A 26,519-nucleotide genomic window follows, 5' to 3' on the forward strand; every position below is an offset into this window, starting at 1 on the left:
TGGTATTAGTTGAGATTGAATGTTCATTTTTGACACTCACCACATGGTCCATTAAGTAGATGTTCTGGAGCTTTTGATTGTTTCACACGATCTTCCTCAGCAGATGGAGTTTGCCCAGTTGTCAGAATTATAGATGTTAAAATGTATATTTGTCTGAGCACATCAAAGACTTCACATCCATATTTGCTTAAAGATTAAGACTGAAAGTTAATTCCTGACTTTGGAAATAGTAGTTGACAAAACAAACTCACCACAAGGTCCATGTAGGACCTGTTACAACAACAGCTGAAAGTTCCTGAACTGCTACTAAATGACCTTGTGGTGTGATGGCCAATGGTATCAGGTGTTTTTGGAGTTTGATTCATGCAAGGGACTAAAAGTCAGGATATCTCAGCCTCTGTTGCTTCTTCTATTTTGACTTTTTTTTTTATGTCCATGTGAGTCCTCCAACTTTAAGGAAGTGCAACTGTCAGAATACTGCTTTAACATAATATAATGTACAATTTTCATCTTTAATATTCTTATGGGGAGCTAAAGGGGAAGTCGTTTTCATCTAAAAGTGCAGGATCCTCCATGAATGTGCAGGGAACATTTAATTAAGAATTAGAAAAGTGTTATTTCAATGGGCTGCTGTGATTGGCTAACTTCTGTCGTGTCGTCATTTCCTACTGTCAGCTCGTACACTTCCGGAAGAAGCGGATGATAACTGAAAACTACAGCTCTTATGAAAATTTTCAAATAAGAAAACAGAAACAGTCACATCGATTTGCGTCTTTTGACGACCAAAGACCTAAACTGTCGACATGGTGAGTAACTCTCTTATTTTGTCCAACGTTGACGATACATTTATATCAAAAGAAATCATACTTGGAGCAGTTTAGCTTGCGAGCGGCTAACAACAAAACGGCTGCAGCAAGAAGATGTCCTGTCATGATGGAATTAAAGTCCTACGTGGATGTTCATAACTCAGAAATATCGGAACTATGTGTGTTTTATTAATGGGATTTTGTTTGTAACACAGTTTTCCTTCCACGTATTCGACCACCCGATGTCCCGGGGTTTTCAGAACCGCTTCTCCACTCAGTACCGCTGCTACTCGGTGTCCATGCTGGCAGGTCCCAATGACCGCTCCGACGTGGAGAAAGGAGGCAAAAGTAAGCATCATTGTCAAAAAGTTGCCCGTATACTTTCATACACTACCAGTTAAACGTTTGAGAACAAACTGTTTTTTGGCATCTTTGGTAAAAATCTCGAGAATTCTACTGTAAACACAGGATTTTGTTGTAAATGGAGACATGTTTTTGAGTCTTGATTTTATTGGATATACTAATTGATAATAATTAGCTGAACGGAAAATATCAAACTCGGATTCTTCAGTCCACAATGCTTCCCCCTCCCTCCATTTTGCAGCAGTCCAGTCCTTCTGTTTCTTGTCCCAGTCAAATCTATGAACCCTGTTTTTGCTTCCCAAACTTGTCCCCACCCAGAAGGCTGTTTTTGTACTTGACAGTATTTACTGTGTCTTTCTTTTAAAAGTCTGCAAGGAAATTCAGTTAAAAGTGCAGATTGATTATAAAGTCACTAGAAACATGAACTACCATATCGGTGAATCATCTCTGCTTTCTACTGTTGTCTACTGTTGGTCAGTTTCTTATGTTGACTCATGTTCAGCTTTGTCTCAATGGTGCAGCCGACCTTTTGTTATGCAAGCTATAGACCCTTATGAACATGTCTGGATCTAGGTTTGACAAAGGTTTGTCAGTTTAAGCTCTTTCCCATTTCTAGATGCTATTTGATAAAATAGGCCACAGTGTTGAAAGAAATGTAAAGTTTTTATAGCAGTTTCTCTGTAATTCCCCAGAATAATGGTGGTTTGTCTATTTTGTCATATGGTGATATTTTCTGCTTTCAACCTGGTAAACTCACGGGTTCTAATTAGTTAGTGCTTTATTAAAGACAAATGCACAGGAAAGGCCTACCAGTTACACCTATAAATAATAAAAATACATGGACATTGCCATATCCCTCCGCTTCTATTTTCATCTGTATTGCATTCTCAATGTTGCCTGCTTTGTTGCTGCAGACTTTCTGCCTTTCTTCTCCCACAGAATCAAACTCTCCCTTATTTAGCATTAGATGTACAAGTATGTTGTCTGCTACAGGCGTCTAATTAGAGTGATCAAGTTCCCATTTTCTTTCTGAGTAGATTTAGTTCATTCATAATAAAGTATAAAGTCACAAATTGTTAAAATTCACTCATACCTGTAAGTGTTAAAAACTTAAAACACTTTTAACTGGCAGGGAATGTGTCTTGTTTGTTGTTAATGTCTCAACTAATTCACTTTTTCCCCCCAGTAATAATGCCACCTTCAGCCCTCGACCAGCTCAGTAAGTGGAAGTTAAATTAAGCACTTCTTCATTATAAAAGTCCTGTATGAACCTTCCGTGATTATTACCTTTCTCCTCCTTATACAGGCAGGCTTAACATTACTTATCCAATGCTGTTCAAGCTGACCAACAAAAACTCAGACAGAATGACACACTGTGGTGTTCTGGAGTTTGTGGCAGATGAGGGAATCTGCTACCTGCCACACTGGGTGAGAAACAGTAACAAGTTTAATGTTGGTGTCACAGAGATTGAACTATCTGCTGTCACCAGTGGTGGATTACTAAAGTATAATATAAGGATAATTATACTGTATTGATATTGTATGCAAATATCAGTTTAAAAATCTATATAAGTAAAATGAAAATGTAGTCAATAAAAAAACTTGGATCAAATGCAACTGAGTTTATAGAAATGTAGCAAATGATGGATGTGATCTTTGAGTGACTCTGAGAACAGTGGTGAAATCTAACTTAATGTTTCATATTGTGTCTGAACTGTTCTCTGCTGATTAAATGCTTTTAAAGCCACTTTGTAAGGCTGTACTGCTATTTGCTTTATTTTGTTTGCTGCAGATGATGCAGAATCTCCTGCTGGAGGAAGGTGGTCTGGTCCAAGTGGAAAGTGTTAACCTTCTGGTGGCCACTTACTCAAAGTTCCAGCCACAGAGCCCCGACTTCCTGGACATTACGAACCCCAAGGCAGTGTAAGAAATAACAGCTAGGATCATTAAATTGAACTGTTTTAACATTTTGTGTTTAACTAAAGTGAATAATTAAGTTGTCACTTTATTACAGACTGGAGAACGCATTGAGAAACTTTGCTTGCTTGACAACTGGTGATGTCATAGCTATCAACTACAATGAAAAGGTAAATCAAATCATTCAAATTAGTGTTTATTTCTTTTTACTGAATACCACTGCTAATGGAATCTGTGTATTTGTTGCAGATATATGAGCTGCGAGTAATGGAGACCAAGCCCGATAAAGCAGTATCCATCATCGAGTGCGATATGAATGTAAGACCCTCTATATTATCACAGACATCACAAGAGTGATTTATTCTGTTGTGTTCTCCACTTTAAATGTGTTGTGACTCTGTTTCTAAGGTGGATTTTGATGCTCCTCTGGGTTACAAAGAGCCTGAGCGACGACCTCAGCACCAGGAAGAACCAACAGTAAGGACTAGACCCTAAAGGTACCTGTACATTTTGTGCTCTAAACAATTTGATAAAACGAATTTCTTCCCAGGAGGAAGAAGCCGATCCCAGTAGTTACGCTGACATGGACACAAGATTCAGAGTGAGTAAATGTTGGGTTAGAGACAAATAAATGTCCTTATGACTTCTGATAGCCGTGATAATTGGAGCTAATGTAACTTCTAATCTGTTTCTAATCCTCAGGCATTCACCGGCTCTGGCAATCGTTTGGATGGTAAAACAAAAGGGATTGAGCCTAGCCCTGTCCCTCTTGGCCCAAGTGACATCAAAAGGTGAAAAGATTTTCAGTATTTTATACATGTAGACATGTGGCCTAACAATTAAATATTGTAACACAATGATTTAACTATTCAACATGATAACGCATTAAAAGGTCCCTCCTCTAAGATTTTTTCTGGGAGCATTTTTTGCCTTTATTAGACAGCAGATGGTAGAGAGATGACAGGAAATGAGGAGAGAGAGAGAGAGATGGGGAATGAAATTCAACCAAGGTCCTTGTCTGGACTCGTAGTGGGGACGTTGCTCATCATGGTCAGCACCTTAAGCTCTGAGTGCCACCAGGCAGCCCACACTATGTATTTTTAGCCCTTTGGCTATCTTAGACAAGATTTCTCATAGGAGGACTAAATCTTCCATAGGTTGATTGAAGGTTGTTGAATTTGGACTTACAATGTGATGCGGTGAGACACAGAATCTCGTAGTGTTGTAAACTCTGACAAAGTTCTAGCAGTATCATGTTCTCCATTTTTTGCTGGTGCTATAGACTGGTGTACAAACTCTTGCTATGATGCCCTGTGAGTGTCCACTATGGTACAGCAGAGCATGGCAGGAAATGACAAAAGGCTATGATGTTTGTGAGTTCCTTGGAAAACAGTTGAAAATACTGAGTCTAATGTCTTTTGGAGAATTGCCAAACCAAACCATGCCTGCCGCTTCCAAACCAAGACTGTGTCCACACCCTTCTAATTGTCTAGCTCTGGGTTTCTCCTGGTATTAAACTCTCTGCTGCTTGTTGCTCACTTGTGTCCCCGTGTCTTCTTGTTTTGACATGGTCAGCTTTCTTTTAGCAGATGTAATTCGTAGTTTGGCCATTCAGCCAATTGCAAAATATAACAATAGACTTGCCTCGGCTTGCAGCTTCTGATAGCTAGGATGTGTAAAAATTGTATCTTTTTGCACAATGTGACATATTAATTCACGCGATGGTCAAAGTTTCACACTGTGTGGAGACCCTAGTGGCACCTGTTCAATCTTTATTTAACCACACATCACTGAACATTGAACCATTCTACCAGTGTTTAGTCTTGAGTGTAAATTCCTAAACTTAAACTCTAATCTTTCATCACACAGAGGCATTCCCAACTATGAATTCAAAGTTGGCAGGATCACCTTCATCAGGAACTCCAGGCCTCAGCCCAGGAAATTTGTAGACGATGTAAGAAATATGAAGGATTTTATCATATGTTTGTAAATATTAATTAGGCTGTATTTGCAGTTTCTCAGACTGTTTTCCAGTACAACCTTTTTCCATAGCACTTGAACCTAACACTTTTATTGTGTGATTAAATACATTTTCTCATGTAGCACTCATGCTGTAATTTTCCAATTTTAACTACTTTTAAATCTATTTTAATCCTCTCAGGATGACGCCTTGAACAGATTCATCGCCTTCTCTGGACAAGGACAATCACTACGCAAGAAGGGCAGAAAGCCTTGAAGGATTTCAAGTGGAGAGACTGGCTAATGTGCACTCACCATATCTATTGTCACCTTCAACAGAAAAGTAAAAAAAAAAACTTCAGATGCATTGGAGTTTTGTCTCTGTCTCTTCAAAATGGGAGTTTTGCTTTGAGTTGGGATTATAAGTAATTAAAACTCTGACAGCTTCTTCAACAAAAGCTGAGCTGCATAAAATGCTGTCACTTGTAATTTGGTATTCTCAAGTCCATGGTGATTTGAGCCAGGCATAATAAATTATATCACCACACCACCAACACAAAGAATAACTTGTGAAGTATTGTAATGATATACGATTTGAATGACCTTTTGATTTAGAGCGCATCCAGAGTCCAGTTTGTATAATAAAATGGGAGCAATGATAGCTCTGTACTTTTGTTTTTAATTATAAAGAATTAAAATTTTTATCTTAGGTTGTTTTTCTGAGTTATAGGAATAGTTTGCAAGTGTTTCCCTTTTTTCCTGGTTTATTTATAGAGAAATAAAGGACTGTGTTTTGAAATGATTTAATTGTAGCTAATAATTATTTTGTAATGTCTAGTTCATGTACATGATCTACCAACTGAGACTGGAATATAATAGTATGTTTCTGTATCTGTGGCATTTTTCTTGACTCTGGTTGGACACATTTATTTAAGTGGATGATTAGTGGTTGGTCGTCCAGTTCTAATTAGACAGTGTGTAATGGCATGGATACAATTACAAATAAGTAAATAATCAGTACTTTATAACACCAACAGATGATGGAAAATGATTTAAAAGGCAATAAGAAATGTCCATATTTGTCCAAAACAGGTACTTGACTTAAATTAAATGTAGAGTAGCTTTAAATAAATTGGTCATAGTTATGGTTACTACAATTATGGGATGTTTAGTTAGTGTGCTCACCTCATATTCTTGTTTCATTTTGATGTTTGCTTTTCAAAAGTGGTTTATATATAGGTTTATAGTGAGTATTTTCAAAGTAAGTGCTGTAAAATTGTGCGGTAGCGCTTTATTGTGAAATTGAATCAAACCGGATGTGTTGATCCTATTCAAACTAACGCAGCTAGCAATGGACCGCTCTGGAGAAAGATTGTGGAGGGTAATTTGTCAAAAAACATTATATCGTTAATTACGTTCTTGGGTAAATGTCCTGATTTAATTTTATCTGCTTTGTTCTTGATAGTCCTGATAAAGAGTGAAGAGTGCCAAATCTGAACCAAATAGTTAGCAAGGTGATTAGCTATCATTGCTAAATTGCCTTTGCTAGCAAATAGCAATGTCAGGTAGAGCAGGAGGTTTTAACCCTCAGTTTCATGATTAGCCTTGAATCGAGCTTTGCTAGTCAAATTTAAAAAAGTACGCTACATAATATACAAAAAAAATATGCAATTATTAGTAACGTTAGATCAGCGCCTGAGCAAACTGGCGTTCATCTAACGCTAAACCTTAACGTTAGCAACCATAGGGAGGTGCTGTCAGACAACCATTATGTTTTCTTTTTCTGCTATTTAAAGTAAGGAAACACTATCGCATTTTACAAAATGTTTAACTGCATTACCTACAATGTTTTAGAAGTCTTGTTAGTGGACGATTCATTAATTATTAGATCTTTGCAAACCCAACTTTTTACATAATTAACAAAGTTAAGACATTATGAAATAATCATAGAAGGAAATAAATGCTATGAATTGTGAAATTATTTACAACATTTTTAAAACAGCTCAATTATATGAAATTATTTAATCCTTATTTTCACAATAACAGATTTCATTGCAGGTCATTTTTAATCCAGGCGATTTTGTTTCAGAATTGCCTTACAGAATTACCTGCAGAAAATCTGCTCACAATGGCATTTTTCCAATTATAGTTTTATTTAATAATGTCTCTTTTTTTATCACCAATTCTTAGTCAATCAAGACAAACAGTCTTGAGTCTTGAATGAGTTTGGAATTTCAACCTCACTGAAGCAAAGAAGCAAATGCCAGCTGCCCAACTTAAGCACTCCCCAGGTTGATCCTTTATATGCTCTTACATTGCTGTCATCCTGTGGCTCTTGGAGCACGTTAGGTGTAAGCAGGGACGTGGAAGTGATGCAGTCATTCACCAGAGACACAACAGTAGGGGGGCAAAGTATCATTTGTACAAGTTGGCTTGGTGATGATTCAGAATCAGAATCAGAAATACTTTATTGATCCCCGAGGGGAAACTCTTTATTGCACAATTATATCAAGTATTCCTGCCTTTGTCTGTTCGCACAGTCACCCCGGGCCTGTGATGACTATTGGAGTGAATTCAGACATTGCAAAAGCTTGTGGAATCGTTTTCACCACTATTACACTTACGGTACCTCCCCATCCTGCCAGCAGTGGAAGGAGGACTACCATAACTGCAGAGAGTGGGAGAAACACAGAGGCGTCGAGGCCAAGGTACAACAGCAGGAAGTGACATTGTTTAAAAACCTAAACGTTTAAGATTTCTGAAACTATCCAGGCTGTCAGAATGTCCTAAAGAATACATGTAAAAACTTGAAAAAAGATGTAAGTAATCTATCTGTATTGCAGGAAGCCTTGCAGAAGAGTGAGAGGAACAGAGTGGCAGAGCAGAGAAAGTTCACCCCAGTGTGGGAACTGAGGCGAGACCCTCCCAGAGACTGGCACATGCCCCTGAACCAAGAAAAGCCTCAGGACTCCTGAACTGACTATTAACTTGCTGTCTCTGTTTCATGGCGGCCAGAGTAAAATGAAGATTCGAGTCATTTAATGGACTTAAGGAAATCGTTAAGTGCCACATGCTGGAGAGACTGGTCATCACTAATTGCCATCTCAAGTTGCATTCGGTGAGCTGCTGTCTGAAAACATATTATGTTAAAACAATGGTGGCAGCATCTAGTGGTCAATGATGAGGATGACAGCATCTATTCAACCAGTGGATTACAAAATGATCTCTGCAAAGGCAGTGTTGTTTTTTGCCGATCGTAAATAATTTATTCTGCAAGCACAAAGGCTGACTGCACCCACAGACTCACTGTAAATGAGTTTTAATATTAATTGCCTTGTTTTTTCTGTCTTTAGTGTAAGGAAAGGGCAATATTGGGTCAAATTGTGCAATGGATACATTTTCAAGATCCATATAAGTAATGAAGGATCTGCCGTGCATTGTTTTGATATTGGTTAAATAAAAAAAATTGATGGTGCTCTAGAATTTACTCACTTTGTACACTGCTTTTGTTGGCATCAATCAGGAGAGTTGGCCCTACTAGTAAGCCTGTCAGCATTTCTCTAACACTGTCTGAATTGTCAACCTTAGTAAATGTGCAGTTTTTTTGATGCTATAGATATTCCTCCATGATGAATAAATATATATATAAAAAATATTATTGATGCATTCATATGACATAATTCAACAGTTTCAACCCATGCAGAGTTGTGCATTAGCAGTTTTCAGCCTTATGTAATTATGGCTTTACCCTTAAATAACACAAAATGTTTAAAATTATTCATAACAAATTGAATCAATAAAAAAAGTACATTTTTATTTTTGTTGTCTTCCGTTATGTTTTATACAGAGATGTGAATGTGCAAGAAAAAACTCAATACATATTTTTCATGAATGTTGAATGAAACAACTGAGGTGACTGTACAACTGAAGAAAGAAAAAACATGGTGCAAAGTGTCCTTCACACCTACACATGCAGGCTGTTCAAAGGCTGCGACTTATTGAATCATGTACAAACAGGGACACACACTAAATAAGGTTGCACCCACAGCTGATCCCTGTCCATCACTGTGTGTAGACTTTAGTGATGTTGTTGTATTTCCCATCAGGAGCTTCATGCATGGTCTTTGGCGGTGTGTAGGCAGGACCTTCATGAGAGAAGGGAAACAGAAGGGGGTCTGGCTTCAGCGCTGCCTGGTACAGCTCCTCAGACTCTAACATCAGCTCCTCCAGCGCCTCCCTCTGTGCTTCTAGAGCAAGTTTAACAGCCTGCACTTCAGCCATGTGCTGCTCCTGCAAGAACAAAGACATATGAGACACAGAGCCCACTAAGTGTGCATGATGGAGAGCATAGGTCAGAAGCAACTTTTTCTATAAAAGCTTAAGTGATGGAGATGAGACAGGTAAGTGGTGACCTGTTTGTATCGACACCACTCCTTCAGCAGAAGGGCTCGACCCTCACTTTCTTCAAATGACAGCCTTGGTGCAGAGCGTTCCCTTTGTAAGAGAATAATAAACAAGAATTTATACCACTTTAAAGTCAGCCAGCACCACAATAGTAAGGAAAGAAAGTAAGTCAAAGAAAGACAAATAATATATAAAATATATTAAAATTAATCATTTTAATGTTGAGTAAGCATTAGCCAGTCTTCTGATGTTTTAATGTCTGGGAACCTTAATGCTAAAAGACTTTTTAAATGTACTGTTTGGAACAGCCAATAGAGACCTTGCTGTGATCTTATTCAACAAGAGTTGTGGTATAGTTTGTCAAATCCATCCCTAAACCCCTCTGCTAGAAGGGATCAATAACATTTTAAAACTTGACTGAATTCAGATTAAATGATTTTGGCTATTTTAAGTCTGAGAGCCACCAAGAAACAGATTTTTACACATCAGATTAAAACCTCAGCACAAATCTAACCTGATTACTTGCAAATGACAGTGTGGACAACAATGCAATGAGCTGTACCTTGTTTCATCCAAGCATTTGGCTGGAGTGATGAGGTCCTCTATCGGTATGAGCTCAGGTGGAACCTTCTCCAGCTTCTTCAGCTTTTTTCTCAGCCTCTCTCTTATCATCTGCTCCCTTCTTGGGTCCACTTTCTTCTTCTTTTTGGGCTCCGCTCTTAAACACAAAGTACAGCTTTATGTGAGCATATTCAATCACGAGATATATTTTGAAACAGATCTGGGAAATATATGACTGTTAATATATATTGATACTGTGACATGAAACTCATCATAATGATCTAGAAATGAACAACATATGCCATAATCTGGACTAAAAACTACCATACCCGTGTTAGATTAACTTGTGAAGGGACAAAAAGGGCAAAGGGCAACTGACTACTGACCCGCCACCCCCACCTCCAGCCCTCTCTGCATTGTGAACAGTCCCCTGCCACCAGAAACCAACCAGTGTTGAAATAACGCTGGTCCCTGGTTTTCTGTGCCACTTAGTTTGTTGTACTGGTGTTGGAAAGATTAGTTTATTTATCAATTAGTAGATCAACAGAAAATTAAGTGGCAACAATTTTTATAATGAGCTGTTTAGGTAATTTATTAAGCAACAATACCATTGTCATTCTCTGGTTTCAGATTCTCAAATGTTAGGATGTGCTGCTTTTCTCCATTTTTTTATCATTGTAAATGACATATTTTTGTGTTTTGAACCTTTGATCGAACAAAAAAGCAATATGTAGATGTCGCCTTGAATTTTGCAAACTTGACGTTGACATGATGGAAAGTTTTTGAGCATTAATTGATAAAATAATCATCAAATTAATTGACAATTATAAAGTGAGAGCAAAACAATCAAAAATATTAAAGGTGTTAAACGTTTTGGCACAGAGACCCTATGTAAGACAAGACTAGATTAGCAGTTAAATGCAGGACCTGTCTCAGTTAATATTATGTTGAGTAATGCATGTTCCAAAACAAATTTGCAGTTAATCATATTACCAAAAATCACATGCAGTGAACTTGGGACTTTTGAAGCCCCTGGTTCTGGGTCCTAAGGGCAGTTGGTTTATAATTCAGCCTTGGTCATACCTCAGTGGAGCAGATGTCTTCAGTGTCATCACTGATGCAAACCAAGGACTCTGTACAGCATGGTGATGTTCTCCCAGCAGGAAGCTGCAAAACAACACACAACAAACAGAATGCAGGTCACAACATGACACCTGCTGGACCCGTGTGTGGACGCGGGAGTATTTGCCAACCACAAAACTGATTCAGCAACATTTCTCTACTGAAAAACCGTAGCTATGTTAGATCCAGGTAGCTAGCGCCTTGTTAGCTATCAGAGAGAGTCCATATCGTACTACAAACACTCACCTTGACGGAGCGGTCTGTCGGGATAACACCCTGCAGAGACAGCGCGATAAAGCCACAGACATGTTTCCCACTGTGTGTTGTTTCACTTTAAACTCATATTCAGGGTCAAAATAATAGAAATAATCATGTAATTACATATCACTTCGCTTGTCCTTGCTTGAGTGACAGAGCAGACGTGGCGCGGGAAGATGACGTTATCGAACGGTCTCGCTCACAGTTTAACGGTCGCACTTTCGAGTATTTGTTTTGCGCAGAAAATGAAATAAACGGCGTTAAATATAGAATACTTCGTAAATACAATCAATATTTACAAGTAAGCGGACAATCATGATTTTTAACTATTTAATAATGTCTTAGTTTAAATTTATATGTAACATTTTTGACGAATATGTCTGCACGAGTGAAAAGGCTGCTTTATTTAGGGGAAAGGTCGTGGTTATCCCAGTGTTTTAGTCACCGCGAAATGATTCAGAGTGCCACAAGAAGATAGTAGTCGAAAAGTTTGATCCTGACACTGGTGGTTTGTTGAATCTGCATAATGGCGCTTCTCAGAGGTAAACAAACACTTTTCAGTTTACCAGGAAGCCAATACAGCAGACATGCATCTGCTGGGCTGTATCTGTGCTGCTTTGAAAATTGTTAATGTTTGAGCTAAATTTTTCCTATTTGTGTACGTTAGCAATGTAACATTATCTGTGACCTGAAATGAGTGTCATCACTGTAAAGTCGACTTTATGTAAATATAAATGTCAGGAGAGTTTTAAAACATTTTCTGATCACAACGTTACCGCAAAATAGGCGAAAGGTTACAAGATGGTGTCAATATCAATAACAGCTGTTTGTCCCTCACCTTTAGCTCTATTTAAGTGAAAAAAAGTGTTAATAATGTTAATTAGTATCTCCAGTGGTGGAAGAAGGACTCAAATTCCTTACTTAAGTAAAAGTAGTAATACTACTATTATTAAAATAGTCACGTGTCAAAATACTCATTAAACATTTTATTCAAGTCAAAATATTATCAGCAAAATGTATCAAAAGTAAAACGTGAACTATTTCAGAGTGTTTATATTATTATAGCAACTACATTATTGTATTATGAATATTGATCCATTATCTTGTAGTGTGGCTGCAACAACTTTAGGGTAGTGTAGAAGAAAGAAAGTACAATATTACCCTCTGATATTTAGTGGAGTAAAAGTATAAAGTAACATAAAACTCAAGTCAAATACAAGTACCTCATAAATTGAATAGTTACTTGTGTAAATGTACTTAGTTTCCACCACTGATTATCCCTTCACAAATATTTTCGCTGTTCTCTTATTCTGTCCATTTAGTTTTTGGTCCACTTTGTGTTTTAGTCCACGTAGAGTCTGAAACACAGGACATATTGCACAACACTAAACACACACCGATCAGTCAAAACCAAAAGGAATGCCCAGTGCAGTGCAAATGCGATGGTACGTCAAGGCATCCAGCGCCTCCTGACACGTACCAGAGGTTAGTAAACAGTTCAATGTCTGATTAGAAACTTAAAGGCATATCAACACAGTACTACAAGATAATCGGTGACTTGTTTATTATGAAACACTGTGCATCAATTTGCATTAATTCAAAATGTTGAGAAAACCTGTGCATGTTTTTCACATCAGTTCTGGTTGAGATAAAGTTAACTGACCAGGGTAATGAATATTTTGTATAAGTAAAAGCAAATTTGAATTAATTTATTTGAGTGTGCACATGAAGCAAGTTCTAAAAGATTTAAATGCTTTACAAAGTATGTTCTTTCAAAGAAGGCACCGCAGTTTAGTACATGTTAACAGGTTTAACTTGCAGATAAAAACATCCACCACACTCCTGTTTCACTGTAGATCGATTGTGATTTAATTTTGATACAGCTCTTCGATCAACAGATATAGTTTTGTAATTAATTTTTAAAAATTACAAAAAAACTCCAGAATCCCTGAACATTAATCGTGTCCTGTGTGTGAGAGAAATATTCCTGGGAAAGAGGTGTATACTCTACCTTGAGTAGTTGCTCCTCTTGTCCCTCCAGTCCAATTTGATCCATCTGACGTTAGTTTCCTCTTTATCCTGTGTCTTTATCTTCTGCATCTCAGTGCACTGGCTGTGTCAACCATCTCTGCAGTATGTACCACACATTGCCTCCTGACGCTGTGATCATGCTGTGGCTCAGTGGTGGGTGGTTTGAAGTCCTTGTCGCTGTACTAAAATGTGGTTTCTCTGCAGGTGTATTTGTTGTAGCTGCCAAGCGTACTCCATTTGGTACCTATGGTGGCGTGTTGAAGGATCATAGTGCAACAGACTTGGCTGAGCATGCAGCCAAAGCCGCCCTCGCTGCAGGGGGCGTGGCACCAGAACTTGTAAACAGTGTCATCATGGGAAATGTCATGCAGGTACCTAAGATCCAACAGATCAACAGCCACATTCAACAAATCGCAACTACCATCACCTGAAAATGTTAACATGCTTACCTTGGTTTGTTCCTCACCTTTTCATTTCTCTTTATGTATCCCCCTAATTTCAGAGCTCAGCTGATGCACCTTACATTGCTCGTCATGTGGGTCTGAGGTGTGGTGTTCCCATCCCAGTGCCTGCTCTCACTGTGAACAGACTGTGTGGATCTGGTTTCCAGTCCATCATCAATGGTGCTCAAGTAAGCACTCCACCAAGAGCAAAGGCAGAAATACAAATGTAGAATAAACCATAGTATTGTACACTCAGTGGCCACTTTATCGGGTACACCTGTAGAATCTAATGCAATCCATCTGTTCTGTGATAAAGTCTACTTTTATGATGCCTTTAAGACACTATCATAGAGGTGTTAATTAAATTATATGTTTTAGCACTGAAGTCATCGTTAGTGGTGTTGTTGTACTGAACTGCATTATATTCCGAGGTGTTTCTAATATTCTTCCCCCCTCATGTATGTAAATAGGGAGGACAAAAATTTTGAAACACCTCTCAATATAATGTAGGCCAGTGCAACACCACCTTACCAGTAATAAACAACAATAATGAACATTATGAGTTTTGTTATGGCAGAGCTGTTGTATTGAAATGCATTAGATTGTCCAGGTGTGCCTAATAAAGGGGACACTGCGTGTGCATGTGTAAAAGACTGAGGATGTCACAGAGAGCATGGTCCGTATATTAGTATAGGTACAATATTTAAAATGTATCAAGTGAACATAATGTGTCTTACCTTTTGTCTTGTTGCTCCAAAACAAAAACCTGTTACCTTATGTGTTTGTAGGAGATTTGCCTCAGGGAGTCAGAGGTGGTCCTGTGCGGAGGATCAGAGAGCATGAGCCAGGCCCCATACGCTGTTCGCAACATACGATTTGGTACAAAGTTTGGAATCGATCTCAAGGTTGGCTTTTGGTTTATTTTCTCTTTTTCTTTCTAATCCCCAAGCGCTTGACACAGCTTTTCTCCAACTCCAGAAGCTTTTGACACAAAGATAAAACCTCTGCTCGTCTGCTTGACAGCTAGAGGACACCTTGTGGGCGGGTCTGACTGACCTGCACGTCAAAATCCCAATGGGCATCACAGCAGAAAACCTGGCAGAGAAATACCAGATCACACGAGAAGACTGTGACAACTACGCATACCAGACACAACAAAGGTGGAAGGCAGGTAAGACGGGTTTCATTTTTTATATCTTTTAAATATTTTCATGGTTTGCTCACATAGTAACATTGAAATATATTGCTTTTTAGAAGAAAGGCTTGTATTTTTGCAGTTAAGAAGTTAACTTTGCTGCTCAAGACAAGCACATTCTTAATGTAACAACGCAACTTACTTCTGTTTTCAGCTCATGAGGCTGGTTGCTACACAGCAGAAATTGCTCCCATTGATGTGAAAGCTAAGAAAGGCAAGGTGTCCATGGCTCAGGATGAACACCCTCGTCCACAGACCACACTGGAACAGATGGCCAAACTGGCTCCTGTCTTCAAGAAGGGAGGGACTGTTACTGCTGCCAATGCTTCGGTGAGTCTACGCCTAAGGGGTTGACTCCTCTTTGGGATCGGAGTATTTTTTTATTATTCTAATGAACGTCAAGCAAGTGGTCTCTTTTACTTCAAACAATAAAAATGTTCAATATTTTATCTTCAAAAGGTTCAACTGCTGTACATGAAAAGCTAGATTGTTGTTAAAATTATATATATATATATATAATTACATATTACTGTGCAACTATTGTTACTTCTACCATGAGAAGTAGCCTTCTATTTCTAAATCTAACACTCTCTTCCTGATCTCCAGGGTGTATCTGATGGTGCTGCTGCTGTGGTGATTGCAAGTGAAGATGCACTGAATGAACACAAGCTCACGCCACTGGCCAGAATCGTGGCATATCATGTGTCAGGCTGTGACCCGAGCATTATGGGAATTGGTGAGTGACACCACTGTTATGGAGATGTGACTGAATCATTTTGAATTAAAAGGAATGAATGACTAAATAAACTGTTGCGGTATGTTTCCTTAAATCATCTTAGGTCCCGTTCCAGCAATCACAGAAGCTCTTAAAAAAGCCAGTCTGACTATCAACGACATGGATCTTGTGGAGGTTTGTTATTAGTGAAAAACCAATCTCTGTAACTTCATCCCTCAGATTATGTCATATATTTCATCAGTGGTGGAAGAAGCACTCAGATCTTTTACTTAAAGGTCCAGTATGTAACATTTGGGAGGAGCTGTTGGCAGAAATGGAATATAATATTTATAAGTATGTATTCATTAGTGTATAATCACCTGAAAGTAAGAATCGTTGTGTTTTCATTACCTTAGAATGAGCCATTTTTATCTACGGAGGGAGCAGATCCCCTTCCACGGAGGTCGCCATGTTACACTGCCATGATTCTACAGTAGCCCAGAACGGACAAACCAAACACTAGCTCTAGATTGGGCCGTTTGCTTTTTTTGTGAGTTTTGTGGCCACCGTAGTTTCTCCTACACGCTTGGAATTGGAGGGTGAACGTCGGCGAACGGTATTCAAATGTCTACAAACTGCAATTTCACCACTAGATGCCCCTAAATCCTACACACTGGACCTTTAAGTAAAAGTAGCAATCCAGCAAACTCCATTACAAGTAAAAGTCCTGCATTCAAAAGTACAGAAGTATTATCAGCAAAATGTATTTAAAGTTTTAAAAGTTAAAGTACCTTTCTGTGGAAAAATGTATATTATTATATATGAGATTATTAGATTGTTAATACTGATGCATTAATGCGTAAGCAGCATTTTACTGTTGTAGCTGGTTGAGGTGGAGCTAGTCTTAACTACTTTGTACAGTTAGCTAGTTTAGTCCAGTGGTCCCCAGCCTAGAGGTCGGGCCCCTCCAAAGGGTCACAAGATAAATCTGAGGGGTCATGAGAAGATGAAAAAAGTTACACAAATGTTTTTGACTTTTCTCTAATCTTTGCTGTTTTTTGTGAAATATTGGATAATTTTACCTCTTTTGGCCTCAAATATTTATTTAAATGAAACCATGTGAGAAGTTTAAAGGGGAAATGTCTCTTTGGATGAACTGCTAACAACTCATAGACATCTGAAACGTGACAAGGCGCCCTAACTAGACACTGCTTTTTTGAAAGAGAAAAAAAAGGTGGGAAACAACTGGTTTAATTTTCAACAGTGTGTTGTATTTGATACATTTATCATATGTGGGGTTTTTTTTAATGTAAAATCTTAATCTGCCGTGTAACCAATAACTGTTGCCGTCAGATAAATGTAGTGGAGAAAAAAGTACAATATTTTCCTCTGAAATGTACTGGAGCAGAAGTATTAAGTACCTCAGTACCTGTGGGATGTGGGATTTAATCAGGTAGTTATTACTCAGTTGTGTCATTGATGTCATTTGCTTTGCACAGGTGAATGAGGCTTTTGCCGCTCAGTACCTGGCTGTTGCTAAGGCTCTTGATCTTGATCCAGAGAAAAGCAATGTTAACAGTGGAGCTATTGCCATCGGACATCCTCTTGGTGCTTCTGGAGCACGCATCACTGCCCACCTGGTTCATGAGCTCAGGTAGCTTTGTCCTCAGTAATTACATGTACTGTATATCAGGGGAGATGTCTGCGCATTGAGTAGCTTTGAATAATGAGGTTTTGTTTTTGACAGGCGACGAGGAGGCAAGTACGCTGTCGGCTCTGCATGCATCGGTGGTGGTCAGGGCATCGCCATCATCCTTGAAAATTACTGACTGAAGAAGCTGCCAATATCAGAAGGAGTCCTGTAGAAGAATGTCTTGTACCACCGTCCACTCGCATTAAATAAAATACAGTTGACACATGCTAAAAAGAGATATTTGAAAAACCTTTCACATACACATAAAACCGCTGCTCGGTTTATCCCTGGCACACGAAGAAAACTATCAATCAACACAATTTTTTTTCTATTTTTGTTGTTTCTTTCAGTCTTGTTCATTCAAAAATGTACAATAAATGTCCAGTGTTGCCTTGGAAGCCCTGTGAAGATCAAGAGCTAACTCATGTTTCTGTGCTCGTTGTACCAGGGTGCAAGAGTCTGTGAAACAGGGCTAGGTCCTTGGTCACAATAGTACGTGTAACTTGTAAAGAACAATTTTGTGTTGGGTTATAGTATGGTTAAAAGGAACTCTGAACTCTGAAGCTTGTTTTAAAAAGTTCTCTGTCACTCCATTATCAGGGATCAGTATATATAGCTGGAAAATATGTCTGACCTGTGATGGCCCCAGCAAGAACTGATTTTGTATTTCTGTGCCTCAATGAATCTCAATAAACAGCATTTTCAAAAAAAGAAGTGAAGTTCTGTTTTGAAGTTTTCATGATCAGCCCTTGACAGCAGCCAATCTTAACAGAAAGCTACTACTAGTTTTTATTTAGTTCTAATAGTAGTTTTTATTAACTCTTTACCATTATTATTTTGGTACATGTGCTCAAAATGGTTTTAGAAAAAGTGATAACACAACCATAGAGAAAGATTACAAAAAACATCAAATGTGCTTCACAATCAATCAATCAATTGTATGCTCTGCTGTTACAGAGATGTTATTTTCTCTATACAATCATTAATTTGAATTATTAATGTCATTGTTCGTACGAGCAATTTAATAAATTTTTATAAATGTATTGTTAATTCTAATTTACAGAGGATAAATATATGTAGGACTACAAGGACCATCGCATCCTCGAAACTCGACGCAATTACGTCAACGTCATCGTACAGCGTCCTTATATACGTAACATCCCCGGATGTCGGTCTTTTTTTCATAGCAAAGGTAAGACAGCCTTGCTTTCGTGTTGATGTAGGAATATAATCTCTTGTCATCTGTGTTACAGAATAAAAAATACACTCTCCAAATATCAGAAAACGAATCAGTGTATTTAGACGGTGCGTTAGACATCGTTATTGCCATGATTAATCCGTCATGCCTGTAATAATGAACAGTTTGGTGTGTCGTCGGTCCTAGGCCTCCTGCTAGCCTTCGTGCTGTCTATAACATTAGCTAGCTAGCTAGCTGACTAATAGAAACGTGTTGTTCTTCGTTACTCTTTGGTGTTTACCCATTCAATTCCGCTGTCACATACTTGAATTTTCCTTTAAAACATTAAATAGTCATTTTGAGAAGACGTGTCTGGCTAACCAGTAAATCGGCTCCTCTGTACTATGGTGCTAACTTTCGCTAACGTTCCTTGTCATGCCTCTTCTGCATTGGAGATTGCTGTGGTCTTTAGCAGTCTACCAAAGAAATGTAGTAGTTTCTAGTATGGCTGTGATGTTTTCTGCTCTTTACCAATGCACTGTGTAATATGGTTGTGGTATTTTCTGCTGTCTCACTGCATTGTGTAGTGCAGATTAAGAACACTATTTACTTGAAGGCTAGAGTAGTCATTGATACAGTGCTAGTCTTCTGTAGTTGATACCAGAACCACAGTCCTATGGAGCAGTATACAATGCACTGTCCATTCAAGGCTTAAATATTGTTTTGGAGATTCTTAACTACATCAAATAAATGCTCTGACATTGTGCACAACATTTCTTGGTATACTAACATCTGTCTTACTTTGTGTCAGATGGCAGAGGGAGACAAGGCATCTGCCAAGAAGAAGCATGGGAGCCGGAACCCGGTTCTGGCCCGGGGCATCGGCCGCTACTCCCGGTCCGCTATGTACGCCCGCAGGGCCATGTACAAGAGGAAAGCCAAAACCACTGAGACCAAGGTAAGGGCAGATCCATGACACCCTACAAAATGAATGATAAAAGAAGCCATAATGCATATCAGACTTGTTGATTGTGTCTTGTTTTGATGATAATTTGGGCTTGTTTCAGATGGAGAAAAAGATTAAGGTGAAGCCCAAGGCCACAGTTGTCAAAACTGTTGGAGGAGACAAGAATGGAGGAACTCGCGTTGTCAAGCTGCGCAAGATGGTAAGTAATGTGTCCCTTCAGATTTTATTTTGTTCAATTAAGGACAGTTGGAATTGTAGATGTCATGTTAAGAGAAATAGAACTTAAAGTAAAAGTATTGTGAGCACAAATGGTGTGCAGAATTTAAATTTACTGGACAGTGGGTCAATTCCCATCATTACCACTTGTCACATTAGTTGATAGAGATCTGTCGAACTGTCAAAGTGTGGTCAGGTCATCCTTTTCAATTGAACAGGAATGAACTTATTTGTATATGCATGTCTTCCCCTGGATTTGTGCATCAAACCTAGAATTAAATTACTAATTTATATATTTATGTGCTCCTACTGTAGCCCCGCTACTACCCCACAGAGGATGTTCCTCGTAAACTGAAGAGCCACGGGAAGAAGCCCTTCAGCCAGCACAAGAGGAAGCTGCGCTCCTCCATCACCCCAGGAACTGTCCTCATTCTGCTTACTGGTCGCCACCGTGGAAAGGTGAGAACCATTTCTAGTGCATGATTTTGAATGTTGTCATGGATTAGCAGAACTGATTGACACACAGCACAGGCAGAAAAATGTTAAGTGTGAGTTAATGCAATGCTTCTGGTGCATTGGAAAAACTTAACAGGTGAATATGTAATGCCCCTTGTATGAGGGTCCAATGTGGGGGTTTAAGGGCAGGGACCTCTTTGCTTCTAGGACTAATCAAGCATAGTAGTTGCGCACATCAAAACTGTGTAAGGCAGGTGCTGGACCAACAGAAGAAAGCAATGAAAACATGAAAAAGGGTCCGCACACTGTCGCTCAATTTAGTTCAATTTATTGGCACGTCCAACAGTGACGTTTTGAACAACTGCTCTTCAGGCTAAAACAGGATCATCTTTTTAACCTTCATATTACCCAACTTGTTTGACTGATGCAGACTCTATCTTATAAATGTGTTGGTCATTGTAATCTGTAAACAAACTATTTCCTTCATTAAAATGTTAAAACTCAATATTGTCACTAGACAACTTACGTATGATCTGTTAAATGTCATTAAAAGGTTTGTTTACATCTACTAATGTTTAATAGAAGTCAATGTTTTCAAATTATGGTCAGTTGCAAAACACTGCAGTTTTATAATCAAAATGAAAATTAATCATATTTTTGAATATACACTGGCACTTTATGTAGTCCAAATTATTACTGTTGGGTAACATAAAATCATTATCGTGGCGATGAAAGATTTCCATGGTCTGGCCGACGTAATCAAAATTGAATGTCGCACCTCAAACATAGTTTACATCAACAATAGCGTTGTTCTAATAAATTGATCATTGATCATATACTGTCACAGTAGATGGCTAGTTATCAGAGCGTTAATGGTGATTTACAGTTTTTATAGTTGAACTTGATGCTAAACTCAGAATAGTTTTTGTTTGTTTTAGCACAATGAAGTACAACTTACATTAGAAAATCGACGTGCTATAACGCAATAATGCACTCAGAGGAGTCTAATGCAGAAAATAAGGCACTTGGCTAAAGGAAACGCCACCTGTGGCATTCCTCAACTTAATCTATTAATGTCCTGTTGCGTTACCTTTATCTGTACACCATTTCTAACACACTACAATTGGCAGCATTTTTACTGATTGTAATCGTGGTGGTCTTTTTTTTCCTTTTTTGTCTTAAAGTAGCAACATAATGTCAGTGCTGTTCATCACCAAGAGTCATAGAACACATGGTATCAAAAGATATTGGCCCTTCAAAAAAAAAAATCAGTGGTGCATCCTTATTGTGCATGAAAATAACAAGTGTGCTGGACACAGCACTATAATCACACACCCTCGGTACCACAGACATTGTCCCTCCCTCCCACTCTCAAACGCTACATGAGCAAGTTATGGAAGCATGCAAGTGTGCCCACACACACTTTGAGCAGTGGCTGACCTAAATAATTTTTCAGCTATGAAACTGACAGGCAGAGAGCCCTCTCGATAAAACTAGGAGTGCGTGTCAAGTATTTATTTTCCCCCTATCATGAAAGGGGATTGCAGTTATTAAATTGTCTTATCCAAATGGCACAAATGGCTTTTTTTCTGAGCTTATTACTTGAGTTTAATACTTAAGGGATCCTTCTTGTGTGTTCAGGTTGGCACTAAATATTATATGTAGTGGTTGATGCAGTAATTGGTAGCCTTGTGTGCAAAAAATCCCCAATACATTAGCGTTATACTAATGATGCTTGTTTTTCAGCGTGTGGTGTTCCTGAAGCAGCTCTCAAGTGGTCTCCTGCTTGTCACTGGTAAGGATGACTTTTTGGTGGTAAAGATTTTGGATACTCAACATTTATGCACATTACAGTAAAATCATCCATAAGTCAAAGTAGTAGCACAGCAAGCTGTTGGGCATCGTTATGCTCCTTTTCTAACATTAGTGTTTTCTTGTTTGCATACTCGCAGGTCCTCTTGCCTTGAACAGAGTCCCCCTGCGCAGGGCTCATCAGAAGTTTGCCATTGCCACCAACACCAAAATCGACATCTCTGGCATGAAGATCCCCAAAACTCTGAACGATGCCTACTTCAAGAAGAAGAAGCTGAGGAGGCCCCGTCACCAGGAGGGAGAGATCTTTGATACAGAAAAAGAGGTAAACTAAAGTGGATATTGTCTCAGAGTACACTACACATTTTGACCATTTCATTGGGACTTTGACTCCTGGATTTCTGGTACACAACTTACTGGTTTTCTTCTCATCTCCCTCTGCAGAAGTACCAGCTGACAGAGCAGAGGAAGGAGGACCAGAAAGCTGTTGACTCTCAGCTTCTGCCCCTCATCAAGAAAGTACCTCAGATGAAAGGGTACCTGCGCTCGTCCTTCAGCCTGTCTAATGGCGTCTACCCACACAAGCTGGTTTTCTAAATGTGTTGTAATAAAGAGTACCATCGTCTTTTGTCCTCTCTTGCCTCTTTTGTGCTGAAATTGAGTGTCTCTATCGAGAGAGAATTTTTAGATGTTTCCTAGACAGATAAGTCATTAACGTGTACCATCTCAGGAACATAAGAGTAAAACTTGGGATTTCAAATAATACATTCATCTTGTTTTATTGGTGAATTTACCATTATTAGGTATTATGGTGTGTTGTGCTGATGAAACTATCCCTGGCAACTGACTATAAATGAACAGAAATGGGCTTAAAGCACCATTCAAGGTTAATGTTCTACTGAAAAAGGTCACAGGAGCTGCCTGCATGATGCAGTGACTCAAATCATACTGAGCTTGTTGATGTGAGTGTGTAAGACACTGTTCCTTGTATTTCTTATCCCATTACTGGACTTTCCAGATATGGTTGAGAAATGTTAAATATGCATATGGGGAATATAGACACACTAGTAACCTGGCTACTGCAACTTCATAATTTTATTCTGTTTATAATAACAAATATACTGGAAGAAAAAGTGTATATACATCAATACCACAAAGTCATCTATACATCTCAAAACATTAAAAGTATCTGGTCATATGGGATTATAAACGTCATGGTTGAATTTGTGTATAATGAAACTGCAATGAAATGACCACACCATGCATTGGACCCAGACAGCTTAAAAGCTACGCTTTAATTATAAAATGACATGTCTAATGTAACAAGACAAAAATAAATACAAGTGTTTCATCTCTTTAACATGGCCACGTTTTTTTATCCTCAAAAACAACATAGTAGAAAGCAGCACAGAAAAAGGCAGCGGCCCCTTGCCAAGGAATGATAAGTGCCTTTGTCGAGTCAGTCAGTACTGTATGTATGGTCAGCAGATGTAGAGAAAATGCGTTCCCTCAGCCCGACTTGAACAGCAGAATGGCCACCTGACCCAAGTAGAAGTAAATGAAATGCTTGGTCTCATGAGTCACGTAACTGCCAAAGTTTCTCCCAACGATGCAGTGCCAAGTCGGGTTATATTTCTTGTCAAACTCCTGTATGGGACAAAGACACATTGTGTTAATCAAACATTTCTGGACAAATGTTTGGAATTGGGAAGAGAAAAGATGCATCTCCTTGTAAGAATACATTTCTTAGTAAAGCCAGTATAGTAGATACATTTTTTTTTTTTTAATAAACAAGTGACAGACCTCATTTTCATTTTTCTCACAACTATCAAGTTATACAATCATTAGATTGTTGTAGCTGGGAAAAACAGTATGTGTTTACTTGCCTGACCATCAAAACAAATGTTTTTCCTCTGATCATACATGTATCACCCTTCCAAGCTAATACAAAATATTACATGATATAAGATCACACCCAATATATTTTATTATAATTCTTAACTGATGTCACTGAGTAGAAATACGTAAGTAAAGTTTTGTCTGTCAAGAGCTAGAGACACACTGAATTTTGAGAAGTATGAACCTGAAGGTTGAGCTGGGTCATTTCTGGGATTTTGGCCATTGTGATCATTCTAAAATGTCTTCTTTTAGGTCTTAACAGCTAAATTACAGTTAAGTGGCCAATTTCTAGTTTAGTTTTGTTACTGTTAAGTGAAATTAACAATGAATGTCTCTTCCCATTTAATAATATTTGATTTTGTTTCGATTATCTTCCTGGTAAAATACAGTATCTTATTATATTGCCAATTTTGCAAATATATAAAATCTAAACTTTAAAAATTCTGTCAACATCACCTAGCTGTAAAAAACACCCCCAGTAAATCTGGAAGGTGTACCCTTGCTAAGACTAATGGGAGTACATGAAAGATAATATACACATATACCCAAGTTTTTAAAACTGTTTCTGACAATTGTACATCATGGTTAGAGGTGTGCCCCTTCCTACACGAGCAGGAATGCCACTATGGAGAATAAAATGTGGGCATGTGGCTTCTGCAGGACAGTCAGTCCAAGAGGAACAGGAACAGTGGAAACAATTGCCAGGCTGGGTGTGTAACATGGATGATGAACAGGATGGTTGGTCAGTGAGTGCAAAATAGCGTTACATCACTGGTTGCAGCCACGTCACTGCAAAAGCTGTCAAAACCATAGAATACTAGGTTTTCTCAAAAGTCAGTAGGTTAAAGTTACACTCTGTGGAAACCTACTTTGTGAATTGGACTGAATGGAAGCTGTTGGATGCGTCAGCAGTGGTTTTACCTTTTTGATGTATGCAGCGATATCTTTCTCGATGTTGTACTTCTCCAGAGCCTGTGTGGCACACTCCACGGCGTCCTGCTGCATGTCCTCCGACATGTCGGCATTTTTGATCACTGCCTTCCTTTCAGACATGGTTGCCCTGGGAAACCAAAACACAGCAGAGGATTTATCATCTTCACAGGCTCATTGGCACACACACAATGCAATCGACTCTAGACTCGACTCCCAACAGTCATCAGTGATTGACTTAAACGGTACTGTATGCATAAAGGGTCTCGTCAGCCAGTAAAGAAAAAGAAACGGTTAGTTAGTGACGAAGCTATCATTACATAATCACATCACATCACATCACATTATATTTGAACTAGCCATTTCTACAGGTGTTGCATAACAACTTCCATCAGCGGCAATCTGATGCGCGCTCTGCGTAGTTTCTATGGATACGCAAGACATTTAAGATTATCGTCTCAAATTTACCCGAGGTTTCAACAAGAATCCTATTAAATATGATGCTGCAAAATGAAAGCACATTTCTGCAACTAACGTTACCTAACGCCAGAAAGTAGCGAAAAAACAAGCTTTATCTGCTTCAACGTGCAAAATAAACACTCCATTCTCATAATAATATAACGTTTGGCATAAATATGACTTTACATTGTCTGAAGTAACGTAACGGTGTCATATGAAGATGGGTTTGCTAACAACACCTCGAGCTTTTCATTAACGTTAGCTAACGTTAAAAAACGATAACTAGCTGCTCATTCATCCCGCAAAAGGAAAAAAACACCGTAACCACAGATGTTACCGTTTCGATAATACTTAAAACAGAATAAATGAACAATCATATAATTTTCTGCATGCGAAATTCTTAAATGTACCTACTAATCTCCCGTATACTGTTAGTCTAGTTTTAAAGAAACGACCGCTCCTGTAGTGACAACTCCCGCGAAGTGGTTGACACAAAAGTAATGTGGGTGTGTAGCGGTAAGAGACTACTGCCTTGACGCGTTCCTATTGGCTGATATTAATGCACAGGGCGCTGTCATTGGCTTATTCAGGCCCATCTTTCTGGCGTTTCTGCCTGCATTTTATTTCAAACCATCATGCCCTGCGACACGATCGTTGCTGGGGCAACCATTGTAAATAACTTGCTCATGCCATGCCCCGTGCTTATCATTATATTTTGTTTGCACACGCCATCGAGCAAACGAATTTTACCTTAAATGTTTGCCCTTTTAATAACAATTTTTGTAAATAAAGTAAAAGAAAACGTACCTAACATGAAATAATTTTGTCACAAGAAATTTTGACATACCAGCGTGTTATAAAGAAACCTTTCGCGTATGTTTACTCATTATAACAAGTCGTTAGAAAAATAAACTTTCATGTTGTTTTGACGTGAAAAACAAAATGCCAAATTAAAAACATTGTAGCCTATGCGCATGAGAGAATTAAAAATGTATTAGTTATGTTTAGACGCTCTTGTTTATGTGTTGGCTAAGAAAGCCATAATTTGAACGGCTTTGATGTACACAGAAATTAAATATATATATAATATATAGTGTGGACAATGGAATACTCTCGACATGTACCATTTCAAACAT

General features: G+C 38.5%; 6 protein-coding genes across 9 annotated transcripts; 4 read left to right on the forward strand and 2 right to left on the reverse strand.

The window, feature by feature from the left end:
* The first annotated feature begins 639 nt into the window (after positions 1-639).
* On the forward strand, positions 640-5,847 carry ufd1l (ubiquitin recognition factor in ER associated degradation 1). Its single transcript, XM_044195063.1, has 12 exons — positions 640-806; positions 1,022-1,154; positions 2,356-2,388; positions 2,476-2,597; positions 2,962-3,092; positions 3,184-3,256; positions 3,336-3,404; positions 3,495-3,563; positions 3,637-3,687; positions 3,789-3,877; positions 4,956-5,040; positions 5,248-5,847. Exons 1-12 carry the CDS (start codon positions 804-806, stop codon positions 5,320-5,322), a joined length of 933 nt encoding a protein of 310 aa, XP_044050998.1. The 5' UTR covers positions 640-803; the 3' UTR covers positions 5,323-5,847.
* Positions 5,848-6,284: 437 nt separating this feature from the next.
* lg5h22orf39 (linkage group 5 C22orf39 homolog) lies at positions 6,285-8,861 on the forward strand. Of its 2 annotated transcripts, none has more exons than XM_044195069.1 (3): positions 6,285-6,426; positions 7,586-7,753; positions 7,889-8,861. In XM_044195069.1, the coding sequence occupies exons 1-3, from the start codon at positions 6,397-6,399 to the stop codon at positions 8,018-8,020; spliced, it is 330 nt and encodes a 109-aa protein (XP_044051004.1). In that variant the 5' UTR covers positions 6,285-6,396; the 3' UTR covers positions 8,021-8,861. The 2 variants fall into 2 exon arrangements, with proteins under 2 accessions (XP_044051004.1, XP_044051005.1); XM_044195070.1 differs by lacking the exon at positions 6,285-6,426 and adding an exon at positions 6,503-7,444.
* mrpl40 (mitochondrial ribosomal protein L40) lies at positions 8,839-13,601 on the reverse strand. 2 transcript variants are annotated; one of them, XM_044195066.1, is made up of 5 exons: positions 13,402-13,601; positions 11,094-11,177; positions 10,012-10,167; positions 9,458-9,539; positions 8,839-9,335 (listed from the first exon to the last, which is right to left on the reverse strand). In XM_044195066.1, the coding sequence occupies exons 1-5, from the start codon at positions 13,488-13,490 to the stop codon at positions 9,108-9,110; spliced, it is 639 nt and encodes a 212-aa protein (XP_044051001.1). In that variant the 5' UTR covers positions 13,491-13,601; the 3' UTR covers positions 8,839-9,107. The 2 variants fall into 2 exon arrangements, with proteins under 2 accessions (XP_044051001.1, XP_044051002.1); XM_044195067.1 differs by lacking the exon at positions 13,402-13,601 and adding an exon at positions 11,379-11,580.
* acaa2 (acetyl-CoA acyltransferase 2) lies at positions 11,777-18,030 on the forward strand. Its single transcript, XM_044195058.1, has 10 exons — positions 11,777-11,932; positions 13,626-13,792; positions 13,924-14,052; positions 14,653-14,769; positions 14,888-15,035; positions 15,214-15,389; positions 15,666-15,795; positions 15,899-15,969; positions 17,274-17,428; positions 17,522-18,030. Exons 1-10 carry the CDS (start codon positions 11,917-11,919, stop codon positions 17,601-17,603), a joined length of 1,191 nt encoding a protein of 396 aa, XP_044050993.1. The 5' UTR covers positions 11,777-11,916; the 3' UTR covers positions 17,604-18,030.
* Positions 18,031-18,639: 609 nt separating this feature from the next.
* On the forward strand, positions 18,640-22,720 carry rpl6 (ribosomal protein L6). Its single transcript, XM_044195071.1, has 7 exons — positions 18,640-18,659; positions 19,456-19,602; positions 19,712-19,810; positions 20,143-20,286; positions 22,030-22,078; positions 22,236-22,420; positions 22,540-22,720. The coding sequence occupies exons 2-7, from the start codon at positions 19,456-19,458 to the stop codon at positions 22,690-22,692; spliced, it is 777 nt and encodes a 258-aa protein (XP_044051006.1). The 5' UTR covers positions 18,640-18,659; the 3' UTR covers positions 22,693-22,720.
* Positions 22,721-23,360: 640 nt separating this feature from the next.
* Positions 23,361-25,950, reverse strand: dynll1 (dynein, light chain, LC8-type 1). Of its 2 annotated transcripts, none has more exons than XM_044195072.1 (3): positions 25,798-25,950; positions 24,916-25,054; positions 23,361-23,742 (listed from the first exon to the last, which is right to left on the reverse strand). In XM_044195072.1, exons 2-3 carry the CDS (start codon positions 25,045-25,047, stop codon positions 23,605-23,607), a joined length of 270 nt encoding a protein of 89 aa, XP_044051007.1. In that variant the 5' UTR covers positions 25,048-25,054; positions 25,798-25,950; the 3' UTR covers positions 23,361-23,604. The 2 variants fall into 2 exon arrangements, with proteins under 2 accessions (XP_044051007.1, XP_044051008.1); XM_044195073.1 differs by having other exon boundaries at positions 25,794-25,942.
* Between the last annotated feature and the right edge of the window lie 569 nt (positions 25,951-26,519).

This window comes from Siniperca chuatsi, linkage group LG5 (genome assembly GCF_020085105.1).
Source record: "Siniperca chuatsi isolate FFG_IHB_CAS linkage group LG5, ASM2008510v1, whole genome shotgun sequence".
Classification (NCBI taxonomy): Eukaryota; Metazoa; Chordata; class Actinopteri; order Centrarchiformes; family Sinipercidae; genus Siniperca; species Siniperca chuatsi.